Raw genomic sequence first — 27805 nt, forward strand, 5'->3', positions numbered from 1 at the left:
AGCGGGTCTTTATTTGTCCAGACTTTAATCTGACGGGCTGTCACAGGTGAACCTTCGCTTTCGAAAGCTTCAACAGCCATGACCATCTCAGCATCATGCTCAGTGGTGGCTAGTGGGAGCCTGCTGAGTGCATCGGCGCAGTTTACAGTGCCTGGTCTGTGCCGAATTGTTAGTCATCGGCGGCTAACGTAAGTGCCCACCTCTGTATGCGGGCCAATGCATTCGCATTTATGGCCTTGTTGTCAGCCAAAAGGGACGTTAGGTGTTTGTGATCTGTCCACAGCTCAAATTTCCTGCCAAACAGGTACTGGTGCATTTTTTTTTACTGCATATACACATGCTAGCACTTCCTTTTCTGCCATCCCGTAGCCCTTTTCTGCCTGGGACAGACTTCTGGAGGCATAAGCTACCGGCTGTAACTGAACATTAGCATTCACATGCTGCAACACACACGACGCATCGCATGTTAAAACAAGTTTCTTACATGGGTCATATAACGTTAACAGTTTGTTGGAGCATAACAAATTGCTTGCTCTATCAAAAGCCCTTTCCTGGCTGTCCCCCCAGACCCAATCGCGGCCTTTGCGTAGGAGCATATGTAGCGGCTCTAACAGCGTGCTCAATTTGGGAAGAAAGTTACCAAAATAGTTCAGGAGCCCCAGGAACGAATGCAACTCCGTCGTGTTACGGGGTCGGGGTGCTCTCTGGAACGCTTCCGTTTTGAATGCAATAGGTCTGATCCCGTCTGCTGCTACCCTCCTCCCCAGGAATTCTATCTCTGGAGCTAGGAAGACACACTTCGCCTTTTTCAGTCGCAGCCCTACCCGATCCAGTCTGCGTAGCACCTCCTCCAGGTTGTGGAGGTGTTCTTCAGTATCGCGGCCTGTGATAAGGATGTCGTCTTGAAAAACCACCATCTTTGGAATCGACTTGAGGAGGCTTTCCATATTTCGCTGAAAGGTCACGGTGGCCGAACGAATCCCGAACGGACATCTATTATACTCAAACAACCCCTTTTGTGTCGTGTTGGTGGTCAGCTTCTTCGACTCACTCGCCAGCTCCTGGGTCATGTAAGCTGAGGTCAGGTCCAATTTTGAAAAAAGTTTGCCACCGGATAGCGTCACAAAGAGGTCATCCACTCTCGGTAGCAGGTACTGGTCTTGGAGTGACATCCGATTGATGGTGGCTTTGTAATCGGCACATATTCTGACCGACCCATCCGCCTTGAGCACCGGCACAATCGGGCTCGCCCAGTCACTGAATTCGACTGGTGAGATGATGCCTCCCCTCAGCAGGCGGTCCAATTCGCATTCTATCTTTTCCCGCATCACGTACGGCACCGCTCTGACCTTTTGGTGTACTGGTCTGGCGTCTGGGTTTATGTGAATCACTACCTTGGCCCCCCCATGAAAATGCTGATGCCGGGTTGAAATAATGAGTCAAATTTGTCCAGGACCTGTGAGCATGATACTCGCTCCACAGAAGAAATTGCATTAACATCCCCCCATTTCAAGTTCATGACAGCAAGCCAACTCCTCCCCAGTAGTGCAGGACCTTCCCCCGGGACAATCCAGAGTGGCAACCTGTTCTCCAAATCTTTGTGGGTCATGACTACCGTGGCGCTGCCTAGCACCAGAATGATCTCCTTTGTATATGTCCGTAGCTGTGCGTCAATTGGCAATAATTTTGGCCTCCTGGCCTTGGACACCCACAACCTTTCGAACTGTTTGATACTCATCAGAGACTGGCTGGCCCCCGTGTCTAGCTCCATTGATACTGGGATGCCATTGAGGAGCACTTTCATCATTATCGGTGGCGTCCTGGTATATGAACTGCATATGTGCTCCACATGAACTCACTGAACTTCAGCTTCCAGTGATTTCCCCCAGTATTCAATTGGCCTCGTAGGGCTTACATCGGGCCCGTCCTCCTCGTACATCAACCTGGCTGCAGGTTTCCTGCATATACATGCCAAGTGATCGCTGACGTTGCAGCTTCTGCAGGTATATTGCTGATACCTGCAAGCTCTGGCTGTGTGTTTGCCTCCACACCTCCAGCATGAGCTGGAGGCCCCGTTGTTGGAAACAAAAGGTCCATTACCAGTCGATCGTCTCTGACTGTCTCTGTAACTGTCCTTAAGAGCACCATTAACAGGTATTGATGGTCCCATTACTGGCCGCATTGTCCATTGCGATGGCATGAATCACCGTTCAGCTAGCCATTGTCTCTGTTGAATTCTCCCTTTGGGTTCGACTACATGCTGGGGCATGTCCGATTACCCTTGTCTGCCTAGAGAACTGTGTGCCGCGTTAACAATTTTTGCCGCATTTGAGCCAAGATTTTTGTCATACATTATTCTGGTCTCTTCCTCCCCTGAGATATATGTCTGAACTATCAGAGCCGCCGCTTCCAAGGTCAAGTATTTGGTCTCAATCAGTTTCCTGAAAACCCCAGCATGCCCGATGCCCTCAATAAAAAAGTCTCGCAGCATCTCCGCTCTGCATGCATCTGGGAACTTACATAGGCTCACCAGTCGCCGGAGATCTGCCATGAAGTCTGGAACGCTTTGCCCTTCTCATCGCCGGTGCATGTAAAACCGGTGTCTCGCCATGTGCATGCTGCTCGCCGGTTTAAGGTGTTCCCCGATCAACTTAATAAATTATAGTAAATCTCCTATATTCCTTTCCTGATTTATAAATTCAGATGAGAAGCCACTAAATACACTCCTCGACCCCGGATTAAATTATCATATTGTCGGTCGTTAATCCCCAGGAGCCTTTCCATTTTCATATTTTGCTTTCTTGTGGGTCCCTCTGGGTAAGTGTTTGAAGCCATCAGCATTGTGAGCCAGAGCAGTAAAGGGGTCTGTGTAACCAGAGGGATAGGGCATGGGTCTGAGGATCTGTGTAATCAGAGGGATAGAGCCCGGGTCTCAGGATCTGTGTAACCAGAGGGATAGGGCACGAGTTTCAGGATCTGTGCAACCAGAGGGATAGAGCCCGGGCCTCAGGATCTGTGTAACCAGAGGGATAGAGTACGGGTCTCAGGATCGGTGTAACCAGAGGGATAGAGCACGCATCTCAGGATCTGTGCAACCAGAGGGATAGAGCCCGGGCCTCAGGATCTGTGTAACCAAAGGGATAGAGCACGGGTCTCAGGATCGGTGTAACCAGAGGGATAGAGCACGCGTCTCAGGATCTGTGTAACCAGAGGGATAGAGCACGGGTCTCAGGATCGGTGTAACCAGAGGGACAGAGCCCGGGTCTCAGGATCGGTGTAACCAGAGGGACAGAGCACAGGTCTCAGGATCTGTGCAACCAGAGGGATAGAGCACGGGTCTCAGGATGTGTGTAACCAGACGGATAGAGCACATGTCTCAGGATCTGTGTAACCAGAGGGATAGAGCACGGGTCTCAGGATCGGTGTAACCAGAGGGATGGAGCACAGATCTCAGGATCTGTGTAACCAGAGGGATAGAGCCCGGGTCTCAGGATCTGTATAACCAGAGGGATAGAGCACATGTCTCAGAATCGGTGCAACCAGAGGGATAGAGCACGGGTCTCAGGATCTGTGTAACCAGAGGGATAGAGCACGGGTCTCAGGATCTGTGTAACCAGAGGGATAGAGCACGTGTGTCAGGATCTGTGTAACTAGAGGGATAGAGCACGGGTCTCAGGATCTGTGTAACCAGAGGGATAGAGCACGCGTCTCAGGATCTGTGTAACCAGAGGGATAGAGCACGTGTGTCAGGATCTGTGTAACCAGAGGGATGGAGCCTGGGTCTCGGGATCTGTGTAACCAGAGGGATAGAGCACGGGTCTCAGGATCTGTGTAACCAGAGGGATAGAGCACGTGTGTCAGGATCTGTGTAACCAGAGGGATGGAGCCCGGGTCTCAGGATCTGTGTAACCAAAGGGATAGAGCATGGGTCTCAGGATCTATGTAAAAGGATTTGTGAAAGGGAAATCATGCTTGACAAAATTTCTGGAATTTTTTGAGGATGTTTCCAGTAGAGTGGACAAGGGAGAACCAGTTGATGTGGTATATTTGGACTTTCAGAAGACTTTCGACAAGATCCCACACAAGAGATTTATGTGCAAAGTTAAAGCACATGGGATTGGGGGTAGTGTGCTGACATGGATTGAGAACTGGTTGTCAGACAGGAAGCAAAGAGTAGGAGTAAATGGGTGCTTTTCAGAATGGCAGGCAGTGACTAGTGGGGTACCGCAAGGTTCTGTGCTGGGGCACCAGCTGTTTACACTGTGCATTAATGATTTAGACGAGGGGATTAAATGTAATGTCTCCAAATATGTGGATGACACTAAGTTGGGTGGCAGTGTGAACTGCGAGGAGGATGCTATGAGGCTGCAGAGTGACTTGGATAGGTTAGGTGAGTGGGCAAATGCATGGCAGATGAAGTATAATGTGGATAAATGTGAGGTTATCCACTTTGGTGGTAAAAACAGAGAGACAGACTATTATCTGAATGGTGACAGATTAGGAAAAGGGAAGGTGCAACGAGACCTGGGTGTCATGGTACATCAGTCATTGAAGGTTGGCATGCAGGTACAGCAGGCGGTTAAGAAAGCAAATGGCATGTTGGCCTTCATAGCAAGGGGATTTGAGAACAGGGGCAGGGAGGTGTTGCTACAGTTGTACAGGGCCTTGGTGAGGCCACACCTGGAGTATTGTGTACAATTTTGGTCTCCTAACTTGAGGAAGGACATTCTTGCTATTGAGGGAGTGCAGCGAAGGTTCACCAGACTGATTCCCGGGATGGCGGGACTGACATATCAAGAAAGACTGGATCAACTGGGCTTGTATTCACTGGACTTCAGAAGAAGGGGATCTCATAGAAACGTTTAAAATTCTGACGGGTTTAGACAAGTTAGATGCAGGAAGAATGTTCCCAATGTTGGGGAAGTCCAGAACCAGGGGTCACAGTCTAAGGATAAGGGGTAAGCCATTTAGGACTGAGATGAGGAGAAACTTCTTCACCCAGAGTGTGGTGAACCTGTGGAAATCTCTACCATAGAAAGTTGTTGAGGCCAATTCACTAAATATATTCAAAAAGGAGTTAGATGTAGTCCTTACTACTAGGGGGATCAAGGGGTATGGCGAGAAAGCAGGAATGGGGTACTGAAGTTGCATGTTCAGCCATGAACTTATTGAATGGCGGTGCAGGCTCGAAGGACCGAATGGCCTACTCCTGCACCTATTTTCTATGTTTTTCTAACTTACTGAGCTCTTCAAACGTCTTGTCCGCCGGCTTCTCTGGCGCTAGTAGGTCCTTCATCAGGGAGTACGTCCTGGATCCACAAACAGTCAGGAGATGAGCCCTGCGTTTGTCGGCCGAATCCTGTCCCAGCCATTCCTTAGTGACAAAACTTTGCTGTAGTCTCTCAATAAAGTCGTCCCAATCATCACCAACACAGTATCTCTCTTCTGTGCTGCTAGTGGCGATGCTCGCGTGGTTTAAATCCCAGTTTCTCGTCGCCAATGATATGTCCTTACTCTACAGTATAAATGCACACGAGGCCCATACATGAGAGAAGGCCACTCTGTGACCAGTTACCTTTATTACCAAGACCTCAAGTGATGAAGGTGGGTGGAGCTTCCCCTTTTATACCTGAAAGTCCAGGTTAGGAGTGTCTCCCACAAGTTCGCCCCTTGTGGTCAATGTTCTCAAGGTGTACAACTTTGGTCAGCTTATACATGGGTTACAATGATAGTTGAATACATGACAGTAACAACATCAACAACAACTGCAGCAAAGAAAGGCTGCACCCATCTCTCACCCCCCTTAGTCTAACACCGTCCATTGCACTAGGTCTTGGACTCTCCACCACCCCTGTCCGCAGGCGGTGGCACAGTGATTTTGAGCTTGGTAACAAGCTTATTCCTTCTAACATCTCTGGTAATGCGCACTTTTTCATGGCGGGGGGGGGGGCGGGTCAGGTGGTAATGTGGAGAACCCGGCTTGAGGCTCTTCAGAGGCTGGTGTGGGGATTGCAGTGGGAGTGGCAGTTGATTCTGTCAATGGGTGCATGATCTGGGCATGTTCCCTTATTGCAGCAGCTAACTCACACATGCCGTCCCTCATGCACCCTGACAGTGTCTCAATGGACTGAAACATTCCCTCCCTGATGGGCTTTACTACCCTTGACATTCCCTCCCTCATGGCAACTACCGTGCTTTGCACTACCTGACATTCCCTGCCTCACGGCCAGTGCTGTGCTTTGTACTTTCTCTGACACTCCCTCCTTCATGGCCTTTGACGTGGTTTGCACTACCTCGGACATTCCCTCCATCATGGACACTATTCCCTCAGTGATGGTCCCAGACATCGTTCCCATTTCCCGTGTCATTGCTGTTAGTCACTCCCGACAGTCCCGCTCCCTCATCACTCACCCCACTGATGGTGTCCAGGGTAAGGTCAATGCTCTCCACACTCAATTACGTGATCTGAACCACATCTGTTGCATCCTGGGTCTACCTTGCTGCATCCCAGTGGGACCCGCAGCCTCGGACAGTGGGGCCCTGGGTGTGCCTCGCTGGATCCCAGTGGGACCCGCAACCTCGGACGATGGGGCCCCTCGGTGTGACTTGCTGCACCCCACTACTGGGACCCGCGACCTCGGAAGGTGCGAAACCATGGAATGTCCCACCAGCACTCAAACCACTAGTCACGGAAGGGGCTGCCACCTCCATGAGCGGCACCTGCTCCATATTCAGTACAAAAGTGGCAGCTTCATCCAGCTCAGGTCACTCCCCCCCCACCACCCTCCCCCCCCCACCACCCCCCATGTCCTTGGTCTGGAGGGTTGGATTGTAAGATGTTCTCTTCAGGCTCGTCCGTGTCTGAATCTTCTGCATCTTCAGGATTGGCCTCAAGTTCTGCAAAATATAACAGAACAATCAAATGGTTGGTAGCAGAGGAGGGGGCAGGATGGGTGGCATGAGTAGGCTCACATGTAGCAGGCCAGCAGCAGGTTGATTTGAAGGGCCACGATGAATTTTCAGGACTTACCCTCTCCCTTGAGTGTGGGCCCAGCTTGTGCAGTACTGATTGTTTTTCTCCAGGCAGGACTAATCAAAGCAGCGAACCTCTTTTCCAAGGGTGTCAAGTGCGTGCACATTTGCCAGGCCTCCTCCTGTTCGAGTTCTTTCCCTTTTGTTGTGGGCCAATTTCTTCTGCAAAGATGAAAATGCAACTTTTTCGAGAGGGTGTCTTTCTGTTGGGTGGGACATATACAGCTGGTCACAGTTACAATTGCAATTGCATTTAATAAATGAAAATATTACTTACACTAACTACTTGACCAAGGTCCTGCCATTTCTTTTTACACTGGCTACCAGATCTCTTGGTGTTCACCACTGCGTAGAAATCTTCTGCAGCTTGGTTCCAGCGTTTCTTCATTTCTTTTGGTGGCACTTTTGTGTGACCTCTGCTGGTATCCAGCTCCTGCCATGTGTTCTCAATGGCAGTAACTAGTGTCTCCACTTCTTCCAGCAAGAAATTCTTTGTCCTTGGTCCACGTTGCTGCATTGCTGCAGCTGCTCTGAGCCACTCACAGCACTTTTTCAATGCTCTTAGACACACAGTACTGATTTTGCATGCAGCAGTGATTTTTCAAAACACACCACTCCTTCTGGCATGTAGCAGTGACTTTTCCAAACACAGCACTTCTTCTAGCATGCAGACACATGTAGCTCTTTAAAAATGGCCGATTGCCAACTTGGAGTGCTACTGTGCATACGCGGCCATCACTTTTCTTCACCGCGCATGTGCAGGTGTTCTGGCACATTTTCCAGTGCAGAACGCAGGCTCCACCGCCCGAGGCGACTGGCCACGTTGTGTGGCTGCAGGGAAGAGGCCAAACAGCGGCGAAAGTAGGAAGATTTTTTTCTGGAGCATCTCCTGCCGTAATGAAGCAGCGCAACTTGCGTAAGTATGCTAGAAAACGGGCTCGGGGAAAATTGAGCCAAATATATTTATAAAACATCTTTGGGTTTTCCTTGATTTTACTTGCCAAAATGTTTTCGTGCTCTCTCTTTGCTTTTCTAATATCCTTTTTAATTTCACCCCTTCACATTCTATACTCCTCTGGGGTTTCTGCAGTATTGAGCCCTTGTTATTTGTCATAAGCCTCCCTTTTTTAATTTATCCTACCCTGTATGCCCCTTGACGTCAAGGGGGCTCTAGATTACTTTATGGGAATATACTTGCCCTGAACTCTCAGGATCGCCTCCTTGAATGCCTCCCACTGATCTGACGCCAGTTTACCTTCTAGTAGCTGTTTCCAGTCCACTTTGGCTAAATCACATCTCAGCTTAGTAAAATTGTCTCTCCCCCAATTGAAAATTTTTATTCTTGGTCTATCTTTCCCTTTTCCCTAACTACCTTAAATCTAACTGAATTGTGATCACTAGCACCAAAATGCTCGTCCACTGATACCCCTTCCACCTGCCCAGCTTCACTCCCAAAATTAAGTCCAGAACCGCCCCCTTCCTTGTTGGACTTGCTACATAATGGCTAAAAAAGTTCTCTTGCAATGCATTTTAGGAATTCTGCACCCTCTATACCTTTCACACTAATTCTATCCCAGTTAATATTAGATTAGTAGAAATCCCCTGCTCTTACTGCCCTATAGTTTTTGCACTTCTCAGAAATTTGTTGACATATTTGCTCTTCCATCTCCCTCTGACAGTGGGGATTCTATAGTACACTCCCAGCATTGTGATCGCCTCTTTTTTGTTCTTCAATTCAACCCATATGGACTCATTTGATGATCCTTCTAACATATCGTGCCTCCTCACAGCTGTAATTGTTTTATTAATCAATACTGCAACCCCCATCCACCCCCCCTCCACTCCCTTTTTATCCCCCTCTCTGTCCCATCTGAAAACCCTGTAACCAGGGAAGTTGAGCTGCCATACCTACCCTTCTTTCAGCCATGTCTCAGTAATAGCTATAATATCATACTCCCAGGTATCTATCTATGCTCTCAGCTCATCTGCCTGATGTTATATAATGAGACTATAGATATACTCTCTGTGTAGTCACTGTATAGTTGCACAAGATGGAGACTTGTTACCTGATGTACTATCAATAAAGTTTACACTGTGTATATACTATGCTGGCACCACTAGAGGGTGCAACTGGTGAAGACTGGAGTTTCCTGCCCCTGTGGCAAAGACTGTCCACTAGAGGGCATTGCAGTGGAAGACCTGAGGGTCACCTGCATAGGTGTGCAGGGCCCAGTATAAAAGGCTGCCCACCATGCTTGTGCCTCACTCTGGAGTTACCAATAAAGGACCAAGGTCACTACAGTTTGAGTACAACACATTGCCTCGTGAAGTCATTCATAAGTGCATTACAGACATAACACTTTATTCCCTAGATTCCTTGTATTGAAGTATATACCATTTAGCCTTTATTTCCTCTGTCTTCCAAATTCACTTTCCAATTTTCTGCTTTCCAATTCCAGCTTTGCTTCTCTCCCTTTCTAAATCTACTCTCAGGTTCCCAACCCCCTGCCAGGCTTAAGTGGAATGACTAAATCATGAAGAGAAACATGAATCAACAAACCATCAAGAAGTTCCACAACAGAAACACGCTGTGGTCAGTCCTTCAAAATTGAGCACATCCAAACAGTTTGAATAAAGCAGGACCAGCATTCATTTTTGAAAAATTGAGAGCTGGGTATGCCACAGCACTGTGAAGTTCTACTTTAATATGCACTGCCTTGATGGAAAGCATCTGTGCTTCGAGTAGCTCTCTCAATTCTTCACAAGTTAGAGAAGGTCTAGTCACTGGACACTATACAGGGTAAAGTAGATGAGAAAATAATATATTTTTAATAAGAACTAACAAAAGAAAGGCAAAGCCCATAGTTGCTGGTCTAACTCATTTGAGTAACATGGACAAATACAGCAAACCAAGGCAATCCAGGGGTGTAGTGTGTTCATGTAACAAATGGGTTCACAGATAAATAAATATACAAAAAGGGACAGTAATGACCATCAGGAATCATCAAGCCTGACCCATCCAGACAACAGTCTACGCCTTCAAGTCCTACCATCCCAATTCATCTCAAATAACAAAACTAGACCAAGTCCAATCCCTTCAACATTTTAAAAACTTCAATCATAACTGTTCTAAGCCTGTGTTTCTACAAAGTAAATAAGACTAACCCTTGAAGGCGATTCACATTTGAGCGAGCCCTAAGGCTTCTGGTCATTCGCCTCTACATTTTCTCCAAAGCGTCAATATCCACACATTACCACTCTAGGCTCAGTATATTTTGAGCAAAGGGGGAAGAGACAGTTAGACAGAGCATGTCCAAACATTTATCCGCTGCAGGGGCTAAGCCTCTAAAGAGCCCTCATGAATCCTTTCCTGGGCACTTACACAAAAACATTGGCAGAGGCTTGGGAACAGAAAGAAACGCCTTGTTGCACGCCTCTTAGAAACATCTCAAAACACTTTAGATACAATGAATTACACTGTAATTTACTGATGTAGGCAAACATTTCAGCTGTTATGCATACAGCAAGATCTCACAAGTAGCAATGAAATAAAGGATCAGTTAATCTGCTTCTATTTGCTGGTGTAGGTTGAGGGAGGAATGTTAGCCAAGACACTGAAAACAATCTGCTCTTACAAAAGTGCAATAAAATCTTTATAGCCCACCTGAACCAATCAATTTTCCGGCAAAATATTGTATGCTGAGGAGAGTGGGGTGGAATAATTGAAAAAAGGTAACAAAAATCACTATTTTACACGCGGAAAAAATCATGAAGTAGTTGCACAGTAGTGAATGAATATATGGTTCTCACTGCAGACACAAGGTCACAATCCTTGCTTACAAATCTCTGCTAATAATTTAAACTATAGTAAAATCGAACACTTAAACACACTTTGCTAACAAGTAAAATTGTGCATTACCTTCTGGCTTCTCATTTGATGTATCAGAGACAATTGGTATAGGGCTTTCTGTTGTAGAAACAGTCTGTTTAGAACAGTCCAAAACTATAGTGCCTTCTCCCACAGCAGCTTTGCTACATTCTATAATTATAAGACCGTCTGCTGCCATGCCTTTGTTTGCATTCATTGGTTCAGGAGAGTTCAACAGAAAAGAGAAAAGAGGTCAAATGAAAAAGTTAATTAAAAATACATTTTGAAGGGATACATTGTTGTTTGAATACAGTAGATTTTTATGAACCTGGATATCCATAGCAAACCGATGTGATGTGCAACCATGGATTAATGGGTTAATACACGGTGTGCAAATCTTTTCTACTCCACATTTCTGCATCCACTGAGTTTTTGATTTCACTTGGGCTACGCTGGTAGTGGCCAATTTCAGATCCGGTGCTTCTTTACAGGGAAGGATGGAAAAATCAACAAGTGAATTACCTTGTGCTATTCTTGTACACCACTTGGGGGATCGTTTCATGGCAATAGGGGTAGACACCTGATAACACCCAGGAGAATGGTGCATGGCTTAAGTGGAATTACTAAACCATGAGGAGAAACTTAACTCAGCAAACCATCAAGAAGTTCCACAACAGAAACGTGTTGTGGTGTTGGGGACACCGGTTGACTACACTTACTAATAAAACTCTACCAATAATTTTAAAAACTAGTAAAATTAGTTAAAGTGGTATATTATAGTGGTAAATATGCATCAAATTCTATCCATTCAGTAGTTAGCATTATATGTAACTTTGATTTTCTGCTCAAAAATTTTAGAAACATAGGAACAGGATTAGGCCATTCAGCCCCTCAAAGTTGTCCTGTCATTCAATTAGATCATGGCTGATCTGTACCAGAATTCTATTTACCCGCTTTTGCTCCATATCCCTAGACAGCCTTATTTAACAAAAAAAATCTCTTTTTCAGCAGGCACAACCTTTTGGGGAGAAAGTTCCAGATTTCCATGACCCTTTGTATGGAAAAAGTGCTTTCTGATTTTACTCCTAAACAGCCTAGCTCCAATTTTACTCCTAAACAGCCTAGCTCCAATTTTAAGATTATGTTCCCTTGTTCTGAATTCCCCCACCAGACAAAATAGTTTCTCTGTACTTACCCTAATGAATCCCTTTATCATTTTAAAAACCTTGATATTCACAACTTAACATTCTGAACTTAAGGGAATACAAAGCAAATTTATGTAGCCTGTCCTCATAATGTTACACATTAAACCCCAGTATCATTCTGGTGTACCTGCGCTGTACCCACTCCAATGCCAATATATCTTTCCTGAGCTTTGATGCCCAAAACTAAAGGCACTAGTCAAAATGGGCCCTGGCTGAGGCATTGTCCAACTGAACCATCACTATCTTACTTTTGAACTCCAACCTCCTTGAGATAAAGCCCAACATTCCATTAGTCCTTTTGATTACTTTTTGTACCTGCGCACTTGCTTTTAGTGAGTTGTGTACACAAACACCTGAATCTCTTTGTTTCACCACAGTGCCTACACTTAAGAATTAGGCACAGGTAAGCCAGAGATGGGGGGGGGGGGGGGGGGGGGGAAGGGAAGTTAGGGAATTTTCCAAAGCATTAAACACTTCACTTTTAAAAATAAAGAACCATCATCAATAATAAATGATGAATAAATCAATAAATCAATAAAAAATAAAAAAATCATTCAACAAATCAATAAATGAAAAATAAAAAGTTCCTACCTCACCCACCCGTTCGGGGAGCCACCGGGAGCCCGTCCAGGGCTAGGGGCTGGTGCTGCAGGCTGGAAATCGGCACTCTGCCCGCTCCAGGAGCCTATTCGGCCAGGGCTAGGGGTTGCGTGCTTTGGGCCCCTCCCACACAGCCAACAGCACACGCATACAGAATCTGGGGGCCAGGAGCTACTGCTCATGTGCGTAGATTCCACTGCGCATGCGCGCAGCTGCCGGCACTCTTTTTAGCCCAGGGCTGTAGCTCTGCTCACCCCCTCCACCTCCCCCCCGTCCCCCCGCCGTCCGCTGCTGTGTTGCGTTGCGCTGACTGCTGAACAGGCCTACTGCACTCAGAGAATTGCGAGGTAAGTTTTTGGCGCACTTTTCATTCCACAAAATAGGCAGGCCTCTCGGAGGTGCGGCGTTCTAGTGGATATCGGAAACTTGGGCCCATTGTGTGGGCTTGGTGATACCCAAGGCCAGGGTATGTTCGCATGGCGAGTCATCTGGGTAATTCTTGCAAGGTCACAGAACAGAGAAATTAAAGTGGATTGTCTTCCAAGTCAGGCCATGAAGTAAATAAAAAGAAAACTAAAATGTTATACAATAAACCACCAGAATGTTTCACGACATTGATGTAGTAGATTGTATTCATTACATAAACAACTCTCACTCGTGAGATTCAGTAATTTGAAAGATAACTTGGAAAATTGAATAATTCGATCTTTTTTTTGTTTGGGCTCATCTATATTTTACAATATTTATGTATTTTTCAACAATTAATGTTGGTGACTGATTTTAATCTCCAGTCACATCTGGCCAATAACTATTAGGTTAGGCATCAGTAACACAAAGCCAGCAAATATATTTTGCTGGAAGCTGCTGCAAATGTTAGAGTCCATCAAAATGTTTTTCAGAATTCAGATACCTTTTTTAATACTCGAGTACAATAAACTTTTTATTGTAGTTTATTTATTTGTATCTTGACAGGTGTACAGTCTTTCGGGGAAACTTTCTTGTCTTGATACTTGGGCTATGAAAGCAGTGCATTCATATTAATTAAGAATGATTGAGTGACTCGAATCTTAAAGGATTGGCCAAATTACCTATTCAACACAAGGTCCTGGGCTGAATTGGGCCTCCTGCTGGGAGCTTGTTCAGTTGGGTGGAAAATAATCTGGTATAGCAGTAACTCTTAAAGGGTTGTAGCTGCAACGTAATAGCGAAATGATTACACACCAAAAAGTCAGGAAATATTTCTGTTTTTTTTTAAAAAGAGCATGATACTCACAACAAATCTCATTTATTAACACAGTTGTGGAGCTGCTTTTTCAGGAAGTGAACAAAATAAAATTTGCTCTGTTTGCCATTGAAGGGCAACTTTGTCTCTCTCACCTACCCATAGGACAGCAAGAAGTGAAACAAAGGGTCAACACAGACATCAACATTAGGAGGGCCTGAATGCAGATGAGAAAGAAGTTTGTCGAGTCTCAGAAAATCTGTCACAGTAAGGCTACCCAGAATTTACTTATACAAAGTAGATGTACAAAGAATACATGGCACAAAGAGTTTTCTCTCAAGTCATCCTGACGAAGGCCACATAAAAAGCACTTGAACAACCTTTTCATAGTTTCACGTGCATGCTCATTCTTCAGCAGGGAATACTTTCTAATTGCAAATTAAAACTGGAACTACTGGCACATTAGTACCTGTACAGGTAAGCACACAAAACAACTTACCAACAATATCTGGCAGCATGATGCATGTTCATTTGCTCTTGCACTAGTTAGGATGCACTTGGATGCCACTGTATATGCTATTCCAACACTACTTTTCGGCTTGCACAATAAGGTGGCACATAACAAAAGGGAGCACTTTTAGGTTTATTCAAAAGAGACCATCCTGGATATCTTGGGGCTGGAGAACATGGATGGAGTGTGGAAGGTGAAGACAGAGGCTTCGCACAAACCATCACTTTCCTGTTATACAAATGTTTCTCCTCTGTTTCTAAAAGGTGCAAAGGCAGGTATTTGGAGTTAGGTCACAGATGGGCCATGATCTCATTGAATGACAGAACAAGCTCAAGGAGCTAAATGGCCTACTCCTATTCCTATGTAAAGGACACTGAAGAAGAAGAAAACCAGACAGCTTTCTACTGATTTCATAGATTAATCTATCAGCAGATCGAAGAATGTCCATGTATGGTAATTGAGTTAGTACAGAGAAAAATGTCTGTGACGAGGTATTGGACCACTATTATTCACAGGGATGGAGTACAACAATAAAGTAGTCTTACTACAATTGTACAGGGTTTTGGGGAGACCACCCCTAGAGTAGCGTGCACAGTTTTGGACTCCTTATCTGAGAAAGGACATACTTGCCTTAGAGGCAGTGTAAAATAGAAACATAGAAATTTACAGCGCAAATGGCGGCCATTTCAGCCCGTCGTGCCTGCGCCAGCCGACAAAGAGCCACACGGCCCTCAGCAGCCCTGAAGGTTACATATAAACCTACGAACAATGAACAATCGCGGACAGGAAAAGAGCATCCGGCTGAACCAGTCCGCCCCACACAACTGCGATACCCCATGTATCACAACACTTTACACTCCACCCCACCCGATCTCCTGGGAGAAGCAAAAAAAGATAAAAACCCAGGCCAAGAGAGAAAAAAAATCTCGGAAAATTCCTCTCCAATCTATCCAGGTGATCGAAACTAGTCCAGGAGGTCACTCTGGTCGCATGAGATCCCCTAAAGTACTTATCTGCGCCAGTCTAATCCCACTTACCAGCTCTAGGTCGGTAACCCTGCAGATTACAGCACTTCAAGTGCCTATTCAAGCACCTTTTAAATGTGGTGAGGGTTTCTGCCTCTACCACCTTTCCAGGCAGTCAGTTCCAGACCCCCACAAACCTCTGCATGAAGAAGATTCCCCTGATATCCCCTCTAAACCTTCCACCAACCACCTTAAACCTATGCCCCCTCGTAATTGACCCCTCCACCAAGGGAAATAGGCCCTTGCTATCCACTATATCCAGGCCCTTCAAAATTTTATACACCTCAATGAGGTCTCCCCTCAGCCTCCTCTGTTCCAAGGAGAACAAACCCAGCCTATCCAATCTGTCCTCATAGCTAAGATTCTCCATTCCAGGCAGCATCCTCGTAAATCTCCTCTGCACCCTCTCCAGTGCAATCACATTCTTCCTATAATACGGCGACCAGAACTGCATGCAATATTCCAGCTGTGGCATAACCAGTGTATTATACAATTTAAGCATAACCTCCCTGCTCTTGTATTCTGTGCCTCGGCCAATAAAGGCAAGCATTCAGTATGCCTTCTTAACCGCCTTATCCACCTGGCCTGCTACTTTCAGGGATCTGTGGACAAAAAGAGTTCTGTGGACAAGCACTCCAAAATTCCTTTGCTAATCTACACTTCTAAGTGGCCGACCGTTTAATGTATATACCCTTTCCATATTAGCCCTCCCCAAATGCATTACCTCACACTTCTCCGAATTAAATTCCATTTGCCACTGATCTGCCCACCTGACCAATAGACTGATATCCTCCTGCAGTCCATGACTATCCTCTTCATTATCAACCACACAGCCACTTTTAGTGACGTGTGCAAACTTCTTAATCATACTCCCTATATTCAAATCTAGATCATTGATGCATACCACAAAAAGCAAGGGGCCCGTACTGAGCCCTGCGGAACCCCACCGGAAACATCCTTCCAATCACAAAAACATCCATCAACCCTTTGCTTCCTACCTCTAAGCCAATTTTGGATCCAATTTGCCACTTTGCCCTGGATCCCATGGGCTTTTACCTTCATGACCAGTCTGCCATGTGGGATCTTATCAAAAGCTTTGCTAAAGTCTATATAGACTACATTGTACACACTATCCTCATCGACCCTCCTGGTTACCTCCTCGAAAAATTCAATCAATTTAGTCAAACATGATCTTCCCTCAACAAATCCATGCTGACTGTCCCCGATTAATTCTTGTCTTTCTAAATGTAGGTTTATTCTGTCCTCCAGGATTTTTTCCATTAATTTTCCCACCACTGAGGTTAGGCTGACAGGCCTGAAATTACTCAGCCTATCCCTTTCTCCCTTCTTAAACAAGGGTACCACATTAGCAGTCCTCCGGCACCATGCCTGAATCCAAAGAGGACTGGAAAATGATGATCAAGGCCTCTGCTATTTCCTCTTTTGCTTCACTCAACAGCCTGGGATGCATTTCATCTGGGATGCATTTCAAAGCTGCTAAACCTCTTAATACCTCCTTTCTCACTATGTTTATTTCATCCAGAATTTCACACCTTCTCGATAGCAGTATCGGCATTGCCCCTTTCCTTTGTGAAAACAGACGCAAAGTATTCATGAAGAACCATATCCACATCTTTCGCTTCCATACACAGATTACCTACGTGGTCTCCAATAGGCCCTACCCTTTCTTTAGTTATACTCTTACTCTTAATATAACATATTTGGGTTTTCCTTGATTTTACTTGCCAAGAATTTTTCATGCTCTCTCTTAGCATTCCTAATATCCTTTTTAATTTCACCTATGAACTTTCTATATTCCTCCAGAGATTCTACAGAATTTAGCCATCGGTATAGGATATAAGCTTCCCTATTTTTCTTTATCCTCCCCTGTAAGTCCCTAGACATCTAGGGGGCTCTAGAATTGCTTCCCAACCTTTTTCTTTAAGGGTACATGTTTGGCCTGAGCCCTCCAGATCTCCTCCTCGAATGCCTCCTGTTGTTCCGACACTAATTTACCTTCAAGTAGCTGTTTCCAGTCCAGTGTGGCCAAATCACTTCTCAAATTAGCAAAGTTAGCTTTTTCCCAATTTGGGACTTTTATTCCTGGTCTATCCTTGTCCTTATCCATAACTACCTTGAATCTGACTGAATTATGGTCACTAGCACCCAAGTGCTCTCCCACTGATGCCCATTCCACCTGCCCAGCTTCATTCACCAAAACTAAATTCAGAACCGCCCCCTCCCATGTTGGGCTTGTTACATACTGACTAAAAAAGTTCTCTTGAATGCATTTTTAGGAATTCCGCACTCTCCATACCCTTCACACTATAGTTGTCCCAATTAATATTCGGATAGTTGAAATCCCCTATTATTACAACCCTATGGTTTTTGGACTTCACAGAAATTTGCCTACATATGTTTGGAGGTCTATAATACATGCCCAGCAGTGTGATCGCCCCTTTTTTATTTTTCAGTTTGACCCATATGGCCTCATTTGATGATCCCTCTAACATATCATCCCTCCTCAGAGCTGTAATAATATCTTTAATCAATACCGCACCCCCTCCCTTTTACCCCCCTCTCTGTCCTGTCTAAAAATCCTGTAACCAGGAATAATGAGCTGCCAAACCTGCCCCTCTTTCAGCATGTCTCTGTAATGGCTATAATGTCATACTCCCAAGTGTCTACCTGTGCTCTCAGCTCATCCGTCTTATTCGTTATACTCCTTGCATTGAAGTATATACCATTTAGCACAGGAAGACCTCCTTGATTACTACTCACTAACTCTTGTTTCCTCTGTCTTACAGATTCACTTTCTACATTCTTGCTTTCCAATTTCAGCTTTACTTCCTTCCCTATTGAATTTGTTCTCAGGTTCCCATCCCCTTGCCAAGCTAGTTTAAACTCTCCCCAAAAGCACTAGTAAAACTCCCCGCGAGGATATTAGTCCCGGCGCTGTTGAGGTGCAACCCGTCCGGTTTGTACAGGTCCCCATTTCCCCCAGAAGCGGTCCCAATGCCTCAGGAATTTAAAGTCCTCCTTCCTGCACCAACTTTCCAGCCATGTGTTCATCCACTCTATCCTTCTATTCTTGTACTCATTAGCACGTGGCACCGGTAGTAACCTGAAGATTGCTACCTTTGAGGCCCTACCCTTTAATTTTTCTCCTAGCTCCCTAAATTCTGCCTGCAGGACCTCATCCCTCTTTCTACCTATGTCACTAGATTGATTCCTGGGATGAGAGGGTTGTCCTACGAAGAGCGATTGAGCCTATACTCTCTGGCATTTAGAAGAACGAGAGGTGATCTCATTGAAACATACACGATTCTGAGGGGATGGACAGGGTAGATGCTGAGAGGTTGTTTCCCCTGGCTGGAAAGTCTAGAACTAGGGGTCACAGTCTCAGAATAAGGTGTCGGCCATTTAGGACTGAGATGAGGAGAAATTTCTTCATTCAAAGGGTGGTGAATCTTTGGAATTCTCAACCCCAGAGTGCTGTGGATGCTCAGTCGTTGAGTATATTCAAGACAGAGAGCGATAGATTTTTGGATACTAAGGGAATCAAGGGATATGGGGATATTCGGGAAGGTGGAGTTGAAGTAGAAGATCAGTCATAATCTTATTGAATGGCGGAGAAGGCTCAAAGGGCCGAATGGCTTAATCCTGCTCCTATATCTTATGTTTTTATGTTCTATACAATATTGCTGGGACTAAAACATTTCTTAAAAGTTCAATGACAGCAACAGACTTACTTCATCGAGCAGCACAGTACCATGGAATAATAGGAAATGTGTGCCTACAATTCCAAACATGCTCCTCATATTGCCAGATATATTCCCATAACAAGGAAATAAAAGTGGCAGGCAATATTCCTTGGCACACACTTGTCCATATTCTAGCAGCTAGCTATTAATCAGAATAGGTAAAGGCCTGGAAATAAGTCACCGAGAGATTGGTCCACTAAAAGAAAGCAATAAGGAAAATTGAAGAACAATGTGTGAAAACATGAATGGGAAAAAAAAGTTCCACAGCAGTATGTCGGGGCCTTTAAATTCCGTTTTTACCAACTTCACTGGTAAATGCCAACTTTTTTTTTCGTGCTGAAACAGTAAAAACATTTGCATCTGTAATGTCAGGATGCATGTTGAATAGCCTCAATAACAAAATGAATACATTGCATACAATAATCACAATATACAGCTGCACAAACTGCAAAATTGGATTTTACATTAACTATTGCGCATTTCAGTCAAACTTTAAAAATATTTTGGCTTCATGATACCATGATGATTTTGCAGTGCAGTTATCCATAAATATTTTGAATGTATTTAAATGCTAAAATAGTTTGACAGTATTTTGTGATCATGGAAACATATTACATTACTTTCAGAACTGTCAATGAGAACATAAAAATGTTGTCCATGAAATGTGTAAATAATTGTTGGTTGTCATAATTATGCCTCATTAGTCTCTTGCTTTCTTTCTTGAGGTTTAATGATGTTCAAAACAAAAACTGATTCTCTCCAAATGTATCCTTTTTAGGGGTGGAGGATTTTTTTTTTGGGGGGGGGGGTGGCTCTAATTTCTTTCCACTGATTTTCTCCTGGTTTTTGATGCTAAATGAATGAAAAGCATCCGAGAAAATACTTTTTTTAAATTAGCAATGAGATTTGATTTTAAAGGTTTTTAAATATATTGCACTCAATACAAAGACACTAGCACATCTTTGTTACTAAATTGTCTAGTAATTTGACAAATAATGAGTAATCCTGGAAATAAATTGTACTTTTCTGGATATGAACACTAAGTTACATTCAGTGAAAATGTCAACATTACCTGGTTTGCTAATATCAGGTTGAGCTGGTGACATGGCCTCTGGTACTGTTTCATCTGTTGAGACTTCATCAGTTGGACCTTTCCCAACATCCTGGCCTACAATTTCAGAATCTTCTACACCAAATGAATTTGAGAAAAATTAGATTGTAATATAAATAGATTAAATGCTCAGCTGTTGAAAGCCATTGAATTGAAACATAATCTAACCATATAAAACCAGAATGGTTGATTGGCATACTGAATTGCTGCATGCATCGTCAAAGGAACTGACAAGATTACATACTTTCCTATTGAGTTTTAGGATATTCATGTCTGGCCACAAGTCTCTTCATGCTTATTTGCCAATTTCAGCAGGATTATTGGGGGAGGGCGAATGGAGGTCAAGCTTTTCCTCACAAAGTATGGTCAAATGAGTCGTCTTGATCCACTTGTGTGCATATTTTACCTGCCAGCTGCAAAAAGGAAGCTAAACACCTTGCTGCCCTGTCATTTGAGAGATAGGTTGTTTACCCCTATTCCCCTCCTTACTGATCCCTCCCAACTCCATCCCCCTCCCCTCCACTCTGTCCCTCCCTTTACCCTACTTGGAATGCCATTCACTTTGGCGGGGGGGGGTAGAGGGCAGATTGTCTAACAACATCAAACTAAAAGGAACCTATCATACAGGGGAATGGCATACACCCTCACACTCAGATCGATTCTTTAACTGTTTCCTCGCTAGACTTCACATTTTCAGTCTTCATAAATTTCAGCAAATCCAGACCTCCTCAGCTTCTGTCTTCTACTGTACTAAATCCCATACACCCATCACTCTCATAGCATCAAAGGTTGTCTGTACTTCAACAATTTCAGAATTTTCTACTCCACCAAATTAATGAGAAAATCAGGATCTTTGCACTTACATTAAATCGCTATGGCTCTGCTCCTCTCGATCTTAACCTTCTCCAGCTATATATTCCTGCCGTATCCTCTTCTCTGTTGGCTCAGGGTTACTCATTGTTCTCGGTGTTTCTTCTCCACCAAGGGACAGTGACACTCATCTTTCAGTCATAATACCCTTTCCCTCTAGAATTCACACAAAACTTTGCTATTTTCCCACCTACCTTAAAAGGCCTTCTAAAAACAAGCCTCAAGTCTACTCCCTCCTCATCTCAAACAACAATAATTGAATGACAACAACAATCAATTGCACAGTGGCTTCTCTACTCAATGACATAGTTTGTGGTCATAATTCCACACAAGCTTCTTGTGTTGGCCAAAACGTTGGGAAGAGAAGCATTGAAGGAGAGGCCCAAGACCCGCAAAAATGAGGTGAGCTGCTTTGAGGTGCACTTGCACATCTACTGCAGTTAGTTACTATGTAGTAAGGAGAAAGACCTGGAAATAACACACCTATCCACAGTCAAATGGGGTGTGGTGCAAAACATGTGGGCTCCAAAAGGATGCAGTTGGAAAAACTACAAAACTGTGAGAAAATATTAATGAAAATAAATGCCATGGCAACACAACATATCTGCACTTAGTATCGGCAGACCAGCCCACAAACTTTCAACTGAAATGTCACCAGTAATTTGAAAGATAGGACTTCATTAGTCAATGAACACTAATTTTATTCTATCAGCAATTAACAATACCTGTAGACTCTTTTGACGTTGTATTTGCTGGTGACACAGACTCGCATGATGTTTTATTTGCTGATGACACAGACTCGTGGGATATTTTATTTTCTGATGACACAGTCTCTTTTGATAGATTACTTGCTAGTGACAAATACTCTGGTGATGTTTTATTTCTTGATGGCAGAGTCTCTTGTGAAATTAGATATTATGGCCCCAAGTTTCTCCACGCCGAAAACGACGCCTGAAAAAAAACGCGCTATTCTCGAGCGCTTTGCAACTCGATGTCTGCTTGGCGCGGCGCCCAGGGGGCGGAGCCTACCACTCGCGCCGATTTTGTAAGTAGGAGGGGGCGGGTACCATTTAAATGAGTTTTTTTCGTGCCGGCAACCCTGCGCGTGCGCGTTGGAGCGTTCGCGCACGCGCAGTCTGAAGGAAACATTGGCACTCGACCATTTTAAAAAGTGCTGCAGAAAAAGTGAAAATTTGTTTATTGAACCCTTGCAAAGGCTTGTATTTTAATTTTCTTGATATTTCTGTGTGTGAGGGTGAGGGAGTGCATTCTGTAATTAAAGATAGACTGTGATAAACGGGACACATGCACTTGTTTGAGACTATTCAAATTCTTTTTAGCTGTTCAATATTTAAAATTTTTTAATAAAACCACATGGCCCTTCCATGATCAGCACTGAGGCTTCTTGCAGCTTTCTCCCCCTGCCATCGGTCGAGCCCGTCGGGAACGGCTGCCTGAACTTCTGAGGCTTCCTGCAGCCTTCTCACTGCCTCCCCCCCCCCGCTGCCGTCGGGAACGGCTGCCTCAACTTCTGAGGCTTCCTGCAGCCTTCTCACTGCCTCCTCCCCCCACCCCCCCTGCCGTCAGGAACAGCTGCCTCAACTTCTGAGGCTTCCTGCAGCCTTCTCCCTGCCTCCTCTCCTGCCGTCAGGAACGGCTGCCTCAACTTCTGAGGCTTCCTGCAGCCTTCTCCCTGCCTCCTCCCCACCCCTGCCGTCGGTCGGGCCCGTCGGGAACGGCTGCCTGAACTTCTGAGGCTTCCTGCAGCCTTCTCACTGCCTCCCCCCCACTGCCGTCGGGAACGGCTGCCTGAAAGGCCTGCCGAAGCACTTTCACACAGGTAGGAACATGGTTTATTTAATCTTTTCTTTGTTTATAAATTTTTATTCAGGTTGGATTTATTTGTATAATATTTGTATAAGTATAAATAAGGATTTATTGTAGAATGTAATGACTTCCCTTCCCCCCCCCCCCCCACCTCGTTCCGGACGCCTAATTTGTAACCTGCGCTTGATTTTTTAATGTGTAGACAAGGTTTTTTCAAGCCTACAAAAATCTTCACTTGCTCCATTCTAAGTTAGTTTGGAGTACGTTTTCACTGTGGAAACTTTCAAATCAGGCGTCAGTGGCCGGACACGCCCCCTTTTGAAAAAAAAATTCTGTTCAAAAGTGAAACTGTTCTACCTGACTAGAACTGCAGAAAACTTAAGGACCCAAGTTTCCACATGATTTGCACCTGATTTTTAGGAGCAACTGGTGGAGAACGGACTATCTTAGAAATCGCAATTCTCCACATTTTTTTTTCTGCAGTTCTAGTCAGTTAGAACAGTTCTACTTTGGAACAGAATTTTTTCTTCAAAAGGGGGCGTGTCGGGCCACTGACGCCTGATTTCAAAGTTTTCACAGTGAAAACGTACTTCAAACTAACTTAGAATGGAGCAAGTGAAGATTTTTGTAGAACTGAAAAAACCTTGTCTACACATTAAAAAATCAGGCGCAGGTTACAAATTAGACGTCCAGAACGAGGTGGGGGGGGGGGAGGGGTGGGGGGAAGGGAAGTCATTAAATTCTATAATAAATCCTTATTTATACTTATACAAATATTATACAAATAAATCCAACCTGAATAAACATTTATAAGCAAAGAAAAGATTAAATAAACCATCTTCCTACCTGTGTGAAAGTGCTTCAGCCAGAGAGAATGCTGCAGGAAGCCTCACAAATTGAGACAGCCGTTCCCACGGCGGGGGGGGGGAGGAGGCAGCCGTTCGTTCCCGACAGCAGGGGGGGAGGAGGAAGCCGTTCCAGATGGCGGGCGGGGGGGGGGGGAAGGAGACAGTGAGAAGGCTGCAGGAAGCCTCACAAGTTCAGCAGCCATTCCCGACGGCAGGTAGGGGAGGCCGTCGGGAAACGGCTGCCTCAACTTTCTGAGGCTTCCTGCAGCCTTCTCACTGCTGCAAGAAGCCTCAGTGCTGATGGCAATGTGCTTTTATTAAAAAATGTTCAAAAATTAAATAGCTACAAAGAACTACAAAAATGGCCGCGTGCCAATGTTTCCTTCACACTGCGCGTGCGCGAACGCTCCAACACGCACGCGCAGGGTTGCCGGCAGGAAAAAAACTAATTTAAATGGTACCCGCCCCCTCCCACTTACAAAATCGGCGCGAGTGGTAGGCTCCGCCCCCCTGGGCGCCGCACCAAGCAGACATGGAGCTGGAGGGCGCTCCAGAATCGTGCGGTTTTTTTCCATCGCCGTTTTCGGCGTGAAAAACGGGCGCCCAGCTCGGAGGGGCGCCCGTTTTGTAGCGTGTGGAAACTTGGGGCCTAAATGTGGAGAATTCCGATTTCTAAGATACTCCGTTCTCCACCAGTTGCTCCTAAAAATCAGGAGCAAATCATGTGGAAACTTGGGGCCATTGTTTCTCTCTCGAGCAGATGAACTTCAGATGCAGAAGATTCTCCCACATCATAAGCTACAAGTTCAGAACTTCCTATTCCATTAAATCAATATGTTTGTGTGTTGATGTAGCATTAAAAGTTTAAAAAAAAGAGAAAAAATAGGTTATCATACACACAGGTAGGGAGAAATATATGACTGTTGGAATGCAATATATTTTGGGGAAAATAGTCCAACCACATGAGAATAAAATAATCCAGTGGCACAGTAGGATAGAATACACACTCGGATCACATAGGATATACAGCACAGAAACAGGCCATGCCGGTGTTTATGCTCCACTTGAGATTCCTCAATCTTTCCTTATCTAAATTTATCAGCATAACCCTCTATTCCCTTCTTCCTCATATGCTTGTCTAGCCTCCTCTTAATGTACCTATACTATTCACTTCAACCACTCCCTGTGGTAGCGAGTTCCACATTCTCACCACTCTTTGGGTAAAGAAGTTTTTTCTGAATTTTCTATTGGATTTCTTGGTGACTATCTTGTATTGATGGCCTCTAGTTATGCTCTTCCCCACAAGTGGAAACATTCTCTCTGTATCCACGCTATCAAAACCTTTCATAATTTTAAAGACCTCTATTAGGTCACCCTTCAGCCTTCTTTTTTCAAGAGAAAAGAGACTCAGCCTGTTCATCCTTTCTAACATGTATACCCTCGCATTTCTGGTATCATTCTTATAAATCTTCTCTGCACCCTCTCCAGTGCCTCTATATCCTTTTTATAATATAGTGACTGTTCGATACAGGTTTAGCATATCTTCCCACTTTTCAATTCTATTCCTGTAGAAATAAACCCTCGTGCCCGGTTTGCTTTTTCTATTCACAGGTCTTGCTAATTTGTGTCACATCTTTTAGTGATTTGTGTATATGTACTCCGATATCCCTTTATTACTCTACCCCATCTAGACTCACATCCTCCAAGTAATATGTGATCTCACTATTCTTCCTACCAAAATGTAATACCTCACATTTATCTGTGTTGAACTTAATTTGCCAATTATATGCCCATTCTGCAAGTTTATTAATGTCCTCCTGTAATTTGTTGCAGTCCTCCTCAGTATTGACTATACCCCCCCAATTTGGTGTCATCCGCAAATTTAGAAATTGTTTTTTTGATTCCAAGGTCTAAATCATTAATATAGATGGTAGACCAAAGGTCTCCTTATGCTGAAATTCTATTCTTCAGCAAAAAAGATACCTTGTATAGTACAATAATTTTCATCTGCCTTTATTTCAATATCTCATCTGAGGATGTCACAGTTTTTGAGTTTTTGAACTAGATATTCTCTCGAGTTCAGTGTCACCACTAGTCACTCCTGTAAGTGGACCACATGTCCACTTTCGATCCAAAGTGCTCCATTTTCTAAACAATATGTAGTTACACAATAGCATGGCTCAGAGAATGCAACAAGAAATGTTTACATTGGCTACTGAAATATAACCTGCTGCCATATAAATTCTACTCTTTTTATAGACGATGATTCAATACGAACTCTATCGAGAGGAGGCATCGACTTTGGATCCATAACTAATTTACACAAGTTACACAAACAGTATGCAGTTTCCAAAGTGAGAACATATATTTCCTACACAGCTTGGTTTATGAAAACAGTAAAAACAATTTACTTTCTCTCTAAGCATATTAAATGGTATTAAGGCAAAATACCATTTATTCTAGCTTAACTCCTTGATGCGATGTTTGCCCAGGCTTTTTTTGCGAGCTGCAAAGTTATTAAAAAAAACAGACAGAGGAAGACAGACTCTGTGAACTGTCCCTTTAAGTCTGTGCAAGGGGGAGGCTATGCACTGACCTGTCAATCGCAGTGGACTTCAGCCGACCAATAGTCCTTTTAGGCAGGATCTCAGAAATAGTTATCAATCGAAGTTACTCCCCTCAGATGAAAACCCAACCTTTGAATTGGGGTCAGGAAGCTCCGAATTGTTTACTTAGCTAAACCCACCACTGTCCGAATGAAATAATAGAGACGAGCCATTTTTGCATAATGAGGTATTTGAGATTGTACACAATAACCCTTCCTATAGATAGCGAAATGACACTTCAAATTACTATGCATTTATTTTCTCTATTCTTACTTCTAATAGGTAATACTTCACATATTTCTATATTAAACTGCATCTGCTACCTATTTGCCCAGGTCACTAGCCTATCAATGTGTTCCTAGTGCTTTCAGTCCTTTTCACAATATCTCATACCACCAGCGATTTGGTGTGAACAGCAAACTTTGATATTATTCCTTTTAGTAGGCAGATGCATCCTTTAATTGCAGCTAAAATAAGACCATTTTTCATATTAGCTAACCCTTTGGGCCAAGAGACAATGAAGCTCTACATATCTGCTATAGTCAATAAAAAACAAATTTTATCCTCATTACACTGTCCATCGAAAGTTATAAAAATATGTCAATACAGCAATTTCCCTCAATTGAAATAAGACAAAACTCTGCTTTCCTCACACAGCCATCCCACGTGTACCTCAGAGGATGAGAAATGGTATACTTGCTTCTGTCCCTAGTCGGGGAATGATGCATTGCATCAAAGGGCGGCAAGAAGAAAATCATTGAAAAAGTAAAATGAAGGTTCATGTCAATTTTAAAACAAACCTAGAGAATCTGTCGCTACTCCAATGCATTATGGTACCTCTAGCACTTAACAGTATTAACGTTCTATCTAGTGACATGAAGGATGACGAGCAAAACTGAACAAATCAGTAGTTTTCTATTGTTGAGCATTGAAATAAATTCCTTTAGCAGTCCTTGCAGTAGCAGGAGGGTACATGTTTTCAGCCATGATTCCCCATTGTAAACTCGGCTACTGAGGGGCAAAGGGCTTCGTGAGGAGGCCAATTATTTCCACAGGTGCACCATTAAGGAGCAGAAGAATAGGATAGTAAAAACATAGCAAATTATCTAGAATTTATATAGAAACAGAAGTCGGCCATTTGGCCTTGTCAAGTCTGCTCTGCAATTTTGTTAGCAATGGACGATCTATCCTTTTCATCCCACTGGTGGGATGGTGGGTGGAAAAAGAGGAGATCCAGCAATGAACCAACAACCACAACGTGTGTGGATTCTTTAGCGTAGTCAAGACCACCTACGGCCCAAGCACTCAAGGTCCCA

The 27805-nt window shown here is 44.1% G+C and overlaps 1 protein-coding gene across 1 annotated transcript in view; it reads right to left on the reverse strand.

Annotated features, from left to right (window-relative positions):
- The window catches only part of iqub (IQ motif and ubiquitin domain containing), a 122715-nt gene that overhangs the window by 64008 nt on the left and 30902 nt on the right, over positions 1-27805 (reverse strand). The window contains exons 3-4 of the mRNA XM_070900586.1: positions 20300-20413; positions 10952-11101 (exon numbers count right to left, since the gene is read on the reverse strand). Of these exons, the coding sequence (XP_070756687.1) occupies positions 10952-11101; positions 20300-20413 (264 nt within the window). The remainder of the gene's footprint in view (positions 1-10951; positions 11102-20299; positions 20414-27805) is intronic.

The sequence above is a fragment of the Pristiophorus japonicus genome, chromosome 15, assembly GCF_044704955.1.
Source record: "Pristiophorus japonicus isolate sPriJap1 chromosome 15, sPriJap1.hap1, whole genome shotgun sequence".
Taxonomy (NCBI): domain Eukaryota; kingdom Metazoa; phylum Chordata; class Chondrichthyes; family Pristiophoridae; genus Pristiophorus; species Pristiophorus japonicus.